Genomic DNA, 9,829 nt, shown 5'->3' on the forward strand with positions numbered 1-9,829 from the left:
GTGACTGAGCGACTAGCGCCCTCTAGCGGTTTTATTACAGAGCTGCACACAAACGCCAGAGAGGGCGCTTGTTTGATTGGAGGCGCTTTCATTGATTGCTTCCTCCTGCTTTTATACCCGCCCATTCTCAGCTTTTGTAATCTGTCAGAAGCATGGCTTCAATAAAAGAAAGAGCCGCGGCGCTGAACCTTGCGGAGAAATTGTGCGTGCGTAATCAAGGTGAGTTGTTTGCACCTGGCGGAGGCCTGAACTGAGATCTGATTGTTTTTCTCTCATGTTAAGCAAGCGTTGCAAAGCTACACTTACAAACAGCTGTGGCAAAGGATTTGGCAGTGGTCATTTTAAGGTTTCCGTTATTGTGCTTAGTCTAACCTTCCTCCTCAACCCTTGATTTCTCTCCTTTCCAAGGGCGTAGATTTGGTTTTGGCATTGGTGGGGACGGATGATTCATAATTTTATATGTGAATTATATAATGTTAAATTACTATTAAACAAATGACTAAGTATTTTAGGCTTTAGTTTACTTCAGCCATATTCCATATAAATCAGGTATCATACAAAAATAAAAATGGCTTCGAATACAGTCATGACAATAAAATAATATGACTTTAAGGACTTTATTTAGGGCATTATTTCAGTTATAGTACACCAACATCTCTTATACATTAGCACCAAGGGAACACTGAATGACCTGGTGGTTGTTGTCCATAAAACTACTCATCTAAGATTACCACAAAGTAAAAGATCTCTCAGCAAAATTATGCAACAGTTTAGGCACTATTGCCCCGATCAAATCAGTGAGCTGAGATTTTCTATTCTAAACATGAACTACTGTTACAGCAACAGACATGGACTACTGGTGTCCCACACAACTCAATGTCCACTATGTGAAGGAGCCAAACACATGCCTGCGCCTCTCGTTAACTGAGATAAACTGCTGGCATGTTTGTTTTACATCTGTACTGTCCAGTTTCTCCTGGTGGACACACAGCAGCATTGTTTAATCTCATTTGAGTCATTGTTAACCTTAGCCATCTTTTTAGTCTTCTGAGAGCACTGAAGCTTCTTTCAGCCTCAGTACATGCGTTTTATCCTCAGATTAAAATTATTATTATTATGTGCTTGCTTTACCTCACCTTTGGCCCGGCTCTTCCCCTCTGTCTGCACTAGGACATATTGCCACCTGATAAAATAACACATTGATTCGTGCCATATAAAAAGTGAGACATGTCAATTCAGATTCTTTGTCAAATATACACTAATGAATCAATTTACATCAGCAGCCTAACAACTATCATGATAATAAATACTAGTTAATCTATAGCACCAAAACATCAGTCAGTCACCTGTGACCTCGCCTCTTCACCTCTGTCCGAGCTACAACATGGCAGAGCTGCCTCTGTCACCTGATAAATAACAGTGAGACATTCCAAATGCATGCAGTCACACATGTGCTTCAAATACAGTAATGAACCAACAAGTCATCATCCAACTTCACCTGTGATCTTGTATCACCATTGCTCTCTGAGCTTTGTGTTGGTTCTTCTGTCACCTGACAAATAGGACATACATGACAATAAGAATAAAATGTGTAGCTGCTTCAGTGTTTCTGTCAATGCAGATCTTGACTCATCAGTAATGTTTGTAGCGTGAGTGCATTTTTAAAACAATTTGTGCAAACTGCACTACAAGGTGGAATTGCTCCTTTCCCTCATTCTCTTAGAGATATATATTCCTATAAAGGTGTTTAAGAGGGCTCTTCTGTCCTTTTGCATATATCTAATCGTGCCCTGCACAAATTGCCTGTAAAATATGTTTAGAGTTTGTTCTGAATGTGCCTTTTTTTTTTCTTTTTCTTTTTTTTTAAAAAAGCTCCTTGTGTGGCCTCCAAGCCAGTCCAGTCTTGCACCATGTGGAGCAGCCTTATCTCCCACCTGAAGTCTACTGTGACTGTGAAGCGCAGACGAGTCCTCTTGAAATCCCACAGTGACTGTTTCCTTGGCTCAGAGGGTGTGGAAGTACTGGCAGAATACATTGTTAAAGCGAAGGGCTTTGAGGGTGTGTGTTGGTTTGTAGATGCTGTTTTATTCCCATAGCTTCACCTTCTAGAGATCATTTTATTTATGATATTCGGCCCTTCTATTTGATTAAATTTAAGGTGCCGTCGTGTCTCGGGACAAAGTGGTGTGTGTGTGCCAGGCGCTGTTGGAGTGCGGCGTGTTTGAGGCGGTGGGAACCAAAGTGCTGGGAAAAGACAAGAAACAGGATGCGTTTCATGACAGCAAGAGCGCTCTTTACAGGTTGGATACATGAAACAAACTGTTTAATTAAAAAAAAAAAAAAAAATTTCTACCTGTGATGGCATTCCTTAAACATTTCATATAAACATGCAGGTTTGTAGACACATCTACTCCTTCAGTAGATGAGTTGGAAAAAGGTGTGCTTGTGAATGGGATCCAAAAGTTCTTCACCTGCGCTCCTTCAGACAGGTATCGCCTCTAAAATATTTATCTGTATTACAGGCACACTGCATATAAAACATCTAACCAAAGGTAGCATCAAGTCAAAATGTATCTCATGTATGAATATTTTATGAATTGAATAATAAATATTACTGTATACTCACTGTCCATATTATTAGGTACACCTTGCTTTTACCTTTGGACTGGCTGAATTCTTTTGTAGCGTAGATCCATCAAGGTCTGAATTTACTGTGCCTGAAATCCGTGTCTCTTGCATTTCAGGCAGGAAGAGCAGACCTGTCCCCCTGCATCGCTTGTTGAGATGTCCACCCCAGTCCTCTTCACTCATACTTCCAGCCAGCTAGATGCTCCCGCCACTAGCAGCCAATCATTGGAGCTGCCGATGAACAGTCTGAGTCTGAGTCCGTGCAGGGTACAGACAGCCACGGGTTTAACACAATCATGTGAGCACAAATCTTTCTTTCGTATGCATCACTAAAGCAATCCTGAACAACTAAACTAAAGCAAATGTTTCTGCAATACATAATGCTGTGGTATACAAAGGACAAGCAGGAAATCTGTACTACATAGCTGTGATCATCAGGCAAACTGCATTCAAAGAGACATGTAGCAGATGGTACTGGATCAGCCACAATCCGGCATCTCTGAGGATAATCGGAGTACATTCATTCACATGGTTTGAGTAACTTGCACATCTGTTAATTTGACATTAATGCTGAATGATCTATTCAGGTTTTGAGCAATATATGCATCTATCAGGCAATGTTTGATGTCAAATAACATTACACATGTAGTTTAACAGCATGGATCCTATCATAGGCTGCATTCAGGGGGACAAAAGGCAGCAATACACCTGCACAGGCTGCAACTCAATTAGAGCTTGGTTCCTCTGGCTCTTTCCTGCAGTGGTGGATGAGGTGTGGCAGGAGCAGACCCTGCTCAGGCTGTTAAGCCTGGTGGAGGTCCCTGTGCTGGAAGGCGTGCTTCAGTGCAGGCAGAGCCCATCCTCTCCATCTCCAGCCAACCTGGCACACAATAACCCAGATCTGATCTACAGCAGCAACCACCTGGACCGACAGATCCTCAAGGCCTTCCGAGACTCTCAGTAAGTTTGGATTTTTAAAAATCTTTATTTTTTTTTATAAATTTGATGTTTTGTTGATCTCACTTGCACTGTTTCCTCCTCATTTTTTCAGGGAAGATGAGTGGCTCTGTGCAGCTTTGGACTGTTTGGACTTCCTGCCTGACCAGCCGGTAGTGGAGCTCAGCAGGGAACTGCCTCATTGTTTCCCTCAAGATAATGAGAGCTGTGACCCAGAACCAGCTGGTCTCAGCGTCCAAGAAAGAGGCAAGTGGTATGATGAGTATCAGAATCGGGTAAAGCATGTAAACGCCACTGGTGAACTATGGTGAGAGACATGTATAGCTTATGTTGCAAATGATGGCATGTTTAACAATAGCTTCAAAATACTCAGGTGACAACAGTGCAGAGCACACACATCTCTCCCCAAGTGGCTTGGCCCAGTGTAAGCTGCTTCTATATGGGACTCTGGTCAAACACTACAGCATCACAAACAGGCTTCCACTTCTGCCGCAGCACATGACTGACGTCTACACAGCCATCACCGAGCTGCTCGGTAAGAACACTGGTTCAGACGTGATGGTGAGATTTTTACGGCGTCTCCAACCATGCTCGCTTCTCCTCCAAAGATTTTTAATAACCTCACCACTTGCAGCACAACTGTCTCTTTCATTCTCTCACCTTTTCAGTACATGCTAAATTGGATAAGGCTCTCGAGGCTCTGCAACTGTGTCTGAAGCTGCTGCCGCACAGCTGCAGAGATGAGCTCCGTAGGCTGCTTATCTTCGCGTCTCTGGCAGCTGACCCACATGGGATTAAAGTGGACAAGGAGGTGAGAGCAAGTGGTGTATTTATTTATTTATTTATTTATTTATTTATTTTGGGGGGGTCTGACATCAAAGAATGTGCTCTGTCATCTGTAGATTGAGAACAGGCTGGCAGTGAAGAGGTCTTTCTCCAGGGCGATCCTACACAGCAAGGCTCTCTCCAAAGAGAAAGAAGATCTTATATTGGTCTTTATGCTAAGCAATGTTAAAGAAATCTTCAAGGTAATAGAATGCTTTTGGTCTGTGTGAGAAAGTGATGATGAATTTTTTTTGCCTGATTTCTTGCCCCAGTGCAGCAAGAAAGCAGGGAGGAAAAAATGATCAAAGATTTGTGCAAGAAATGTTTGTACATACGAACTAAACCCATTGTGATCTGGTCACTCAAACCACCGCTAAGGATGACCTACTGTAGTTGGCCATCCTTAATGTAATCAGTTACTTTATCTAGAATATTTTCTTTGGTAACCTCTGCTAAGTAAATCTGCGGCTTGTCCAACAACTTAAAATGTGTTTTCATGGGGCCCTTTTGACTTGTAGTAGAAGAGATGGCAATTATAAAAAAGCTGTACACAAGTGGCCACACAGCAGACACCGATGTAAATGGGAATGTGTCTCGAAGGTTCGCTTGGGGTGCTGTGAAGCAGTAGATATTACAAAGGAAGACAATGGGGGGAAAATATGAATGGGTTAAATACAAATGTAAAGCTACACAGTTCTTGTTCTTCCAACTGTGGTTTGGGGTTTTTTTTTGGGGGGGGTGTTCATGGATTATGTGCAGCTTTGTTCTGTAAATTTTTTTTTTTTTTTTTCTTTTTTTTTTTTTTTTTCTCTGCTCCAGATACCTGGGGCTCTGCACAAAGTAGTGAGTGACAAGCTGGCTTGCCTCGTACAGGAGAAACAGCCGGATGTGACGGGTAAATGGCTTTTGATTACTTTTGGTAAATGACACAAAACATCAGTTTCCTTTTAAGACGGAGAAACTCCAGAACAGATCGCACAATTCCATCTCACTGCAAAACACAAAAGGAATGGTATCTGTAATTCAGTAAAATACTTTTATCTTTTAACATTAACATGAAGTCTTTCTTTAACTCAAACAGGTCGCACATAAGCGATCTTTCAATGCTCTAAATTCTTAAAATTCTCTCACTATGACTGTGTATTACTATGACAGTCTTTCCAAAAATCTTTAATTACTGATGGAGTGAAACAGTTTCTTCAACATGCAGTAATTTTCTTGGCGTGGCATCCTGAATATCTGCAACAGCAGATTTCCCTCATCTCCACAGAGTGAGGCTCTCTTCTAAGAAAAATGAGCACTGTTGGATCTGCCATAGACTAACTGGCCAGAACAGCTAAGAGGTCATGCAGCTAAAGAGCAGATGCTCCCTGGTGGAGACCATAATCTGCAGGAAAAAAAACTAAATAATATCCAGACATTTCTATTCAAATCAATTTTAATTAAATTTTCCTCTTTATTGTTGTTCTCCTCGTCCGTTGTGATTCATAAATTGGTCTACATCATGTGTAGGTTATTGATGTTTCACTGCCCCCTAGTGGTGGCAGAATCTCCAGATCACTTTATTCCCAGCTGAGACTGGAAGTCTGTAGTTACATTAAATTGGCAATTATGCAATGTTCATTTCCTTTAACGTTTTTTGTTTTGTTTTTTTTCTTTTGTTTTTTTCTCTCTCTCTCTTCTTCAGGTTCTACATTCTGTCAGCAGGTCGACAGGAACACTTTACAAAGCTCTACAAAAACCACCACCAACCAAGCGCTGTGGGTCCTCTTAAACAACATCCACCTGGATGCCAAGATCTCAGCCAAGGAGAAAAAGCGTCTTCTTAGACAGTTTCACCTTTCCCACCCAGAAATATTTAACCAGTACTTTGGTGACTCTGCCATCAGTGTGCTGTAGATCTGTGCAGATTTATCTCTGCTGTTTTCTTTAAAGTGTTTTTTGCCTTTTTACTTGCTTGTTATAGAAAAGTGAACCATCTCCACAGATGCATTTTTGACTGACAGTAAGTTTGTGTCTGTTGTTACGGCCCTAGCAGGGCCTCCTCCTGAGGGTGCCTGTGTGGGCGTGTCCCACTACCTCCTGCCTGAGATGCCACCTTTCCCTCCGGTGCAGCTGACTCCCATCAGCAATTAAGGGTATTTAAGCCCCGTGCAGGGTGAGCTCTGGGCCAGAGTGCCATTTTGTGTGGGTACAGCTAGTGAGCTGAGTGTTTGCAGTGATTTCCAGCTAGTGAGCTGTGTAGTGTGGTTTCCAGCTAGTGAGCTGCGCTTTCCTTTTGACTTTTTGCTTTATTTGACCAACGCCTGAGTTTTTGTTTGTGTTTTGTTTGTGTTTGATGGTGATAGCGGCTTGTCCGTCTCTTTTAATTGAATTACTTCAATAAAACTGTTTTATTTAACTGTTTCGCCTCCTTGACTCCTTTTTCTGACCCGGTCACTTTTGTTACTTCCCCCTCACCGCCTAGACCCCCCCAGGGGAACGTAACACAAGTGGGGGCTCGTCCGGGATCTTTGAAAAGGGAATTCTGTGTTGGATTTGTTTTTTGTTTTTTTTGATTATCTCACTTTGTCACCTTTTAGAGATTCACAACTTCCCAGTTTAGTTAGGTGAGTGTCCAGCTGAGCTTTGTTTTAAGTTCTTCCTTCGGGCACTCTTTTGTTGTTTTGCCTTTTTTATTTTCGGAGTAATCCTGGGCGGGGATTAGTTCCCTGTTGGGGGTAGGCAATTCAGGGCCCCGGTCGCTGAAGTTCTGCCTTTCAAGTTGCCTCGAGCCCAGCACGCTCCAGAAGATGGGTAGGCAAGTTTGTTGTGCTCAGGAACTGGGTAGGTCGTGTGTTGTATGGGTGTGTGTGTAGCAGAAGGTAAGTTGGTCAAGGAGAAAAAGTTGTTCGGTTACCATTAATTGTTGGCTAGCCTGTGAGAATTGGCACAGGTGCGTGTGTGGTGGTGGGGTTTTTTTCAGGCTGGAATGGCGTTCCAGTTGAATCAGCTGGAGCTGACGAGCACTGGGCCTACATCTGTTGGTGAACAGGTGTCCAGAGGCTCGTTTATGAGCAATAACATCCACCTGGTTCCCGTTTTCTGTGAGTCCAATGTTCATAGCTTCTTTATTGCCTTTGAACGCATAGCGACCGCACTGCAATGGCCTCAGGACATGTGGTGCGTGCAGGGCCGTTGCTAGCCATTTGGGTGCCCTAAGCACAAATGCTTTATGGTGCCCCCCCCCCCCCCGCCACTGAAAAAAAAAACCAAAAACATTAATACTTTTGAATTTCTCAGTGGAATTTGTTTAATTAAATAACAACAAACATGACAGTTAAACAAATAAATAAGGTTAAAGGAGGTTAAAAATACTGTTACAAATAAATACTGAAACAAAAATTGAACATTGGAACAAGAACAAAGAGCCTGGCAATAATGTGTAATTTTTTTTATAAAAAAATAATATATATAATATAATAGTATTATTATTAATATATTTACAAATAGTTTCACAATAGAATTTAAATAAGAAACTTAAATAAGAAAAATAAGAATTTGAACACAAAAGCCACATTCCTTAAGTAACTATGTTAAACATTTTTACAATTCGTTGTCAGAGTATGCCCTAGACTCTAGGGCATACTCTGACAACCAGAAAATGCAGGCGTGTGCCTCTCTAGGGCCTAGAGAGGCACACGCCTGCATTTTCTGGTTGCAAAATCAGCTATAAGGTCATCATATGATAGCTTCTGAGCCACGTCACCATTGATGCTGATAACAGCCAGACCACTTAAACGTTCCTGCCCCATTGATGAACGCAGGTACGTTTTAATGAGTTTTTGTATAGATTTTCATAATGGCAAATGGCAATATAAACATGCTGTACATAATTTGATATAAATGCGCAAGTAGGAAATCTATATTACTGGAAGATATAGGTTTCATATTACAGTTTCACCAACAGATGTCGCCCTTGATCTATGAACCTAAAGAAAGACGAGAACTATTTATGTGTTCAGACGTCAATGGCATAAATAAGATATGCGTCTTTATAGATATCCTGAAATGCAGCAACATACAAAGTAATCTTGTCTAATCTGATAATAATACTTGACTGCATCACTGACCTATCCCAAAGTTAAGGTTAATCAGTAGCATGCATGACGTTAGCCAGCTAGCAACCTGAGGAGGGAAATGCTAGTCTCACGAATCACGATAACGTTAGCAATCGTGAGTCACGATTGCTAACGTTATCTGAAAACCGTCAATTGAGTGACCATGATGAGTTGCTTTTAGTAGTCCATTCTATATTCATATCCACAACGTAAACAAACTACCCAACATCAATCATTTGCAACATTTGTTAACACAGTATGAACACTGCTAACAGGAGCTATCACAGAGTTGACGGACATGAGCGTGCAAGCAAGGGCTACAATAATGAACTTTTTTTATTATTATTATTTAAACATTGCCTTACCGGCAAGCGACGCCTGAGTTTCATCACGCTTCCTCTTCTTCTTTCTTTTCTCCGCTCCCGACTCCTGTTGCCGTTTCGAGGCCATGTTCAAACAGGTGTTTACCAATTATAGAACAGACCACTGGGAGTGGGGGGGCACCAGGAGGAGACTGGAGACAGGGCACAAAGCAGATTCACCCCTTTTCTCGGGAAAATTGTTTTATGTTGCTTTTGTATTGTTTAACCATATTAATGCATATGATATTTATAGTATTAATATGGTTTACTTTTTTTTTTTTACGACCCTGATTTTTTTGGTGCCCTACCGGCCATTTGGTGCCCTACGCAGTGTGCGTTATGTGCGTTTGCGGAGCTACGGCACTGGGTGCGTGATGTTACTATGTAAGTTGACAGGTAAGGCTCAGGAGGTTTGTTCTGCTTTGTCAATGGAGGACTGCTTAGTTTATGAAAAGCTTAAAAGTGCTGTCCTCCAAGCCCATGAACTCCTACCTGAAGCCTATAGGCAGAACTTTCGAGGTTTGGGGTTGGCATAGGGTCAGTCCTACCTTGACTTTGCTAGGGAGAAGGCAAAGCTCTTTGATAGGTGGTGTTCTGCGAGCCAGGTTAACGACGTGGGGTCCATACGTGAGCTTATGCTGGTGGAAGATTTTAAAAACTCAGTTCCTGAGTCTATTTCTTGTTATTTAAGTGAGCAAAGGGTTTCCACTTTACAGCGGGCTGCCATACTGGCAGATGAGTTTACCCTAACTCATAAAGCAAACACGGTGGAATGTGACATCCCTTCTCACGGTAACACATCTTGGAGAGCTAGGAGGGAGCCAGCTAACAAGGCTGAAAAGGTTGTGGTTTCGAGACCCAAAACGAAGCTTTGTTTCTTCTGCCACAACCCTGGACACCTCATTGCTGACTGTTCGAAATTGAAACTCAAACGGAAAGCCGACTCAAAGCAAAAAG

At 42.0% G+C, this 9,829-nt stretch overlaps 1 protein-coding gene across 4 annotated transcripts; it reads left to right on the forward strand.

Moving 5' to 3' along the window:
- The first annotated feature begins 90 nt into the window (after positions 1-90).
- On the forward strand, positions 91-6,375 carry LOC120735952 (DEP domain-containing protein 7-like). 4 transcript variants are annotated; one of them, XM_040035797.1, is made up of 12 exons: positions 91-219; positions 1,873-2,058; positions 2,159-2,300; positions 2,394-2,489; positions 2,745-2,926; positions 3,303-3,588; positions 3,680-3,831; positions 3,944-4,120; positions 4,254-4,396; positions 4,488-4,613; positions 5,230-5,305; positions 6,098-6,375. In XM_040035797.1, exons 1-12 carry the CDS (start codon positions 153-155, stop codon positions 6,307-6,309), a joined length of 1,845 nt encoding a protein of 614 aa, XP_039891731.1. In that variant the 5' UTR covers positions 91-152; the 3' UTR covers positions 6,310-6,375. The 4 variants fall into 4 exon arrangements, with proteins under 4 accessions (XP_039891731.1, XP_039891741.1, XP_039891758.1 ...); XM_040035807.1 differs by having other exon boundaries at positions 3,959-4,120; XM_040035814.1 differs by having other exon boundaries at positions 92-219; positions 3,390-3,588.
- The last annotated feature ends 3,454 nt before the right edge of the window (positions 6,376-9,829 follow it).

The sequence above is a fragment of the Simochromis diagramma genome, unplaced genomic scaffold (assembly GCF_900408965.1).
Source record: "Simochromis diagramma unplaced genomic scaffold, fSimDia1.1 OVJJ01000333.1, whole genome shotgun sequence".
Taxonomy (NCBI): Eukaryota; Metazoa; Chordata; class Actinopteri; order Cichliformes; family Cichlidae; genus Simochromis; species Simochromis diagramma.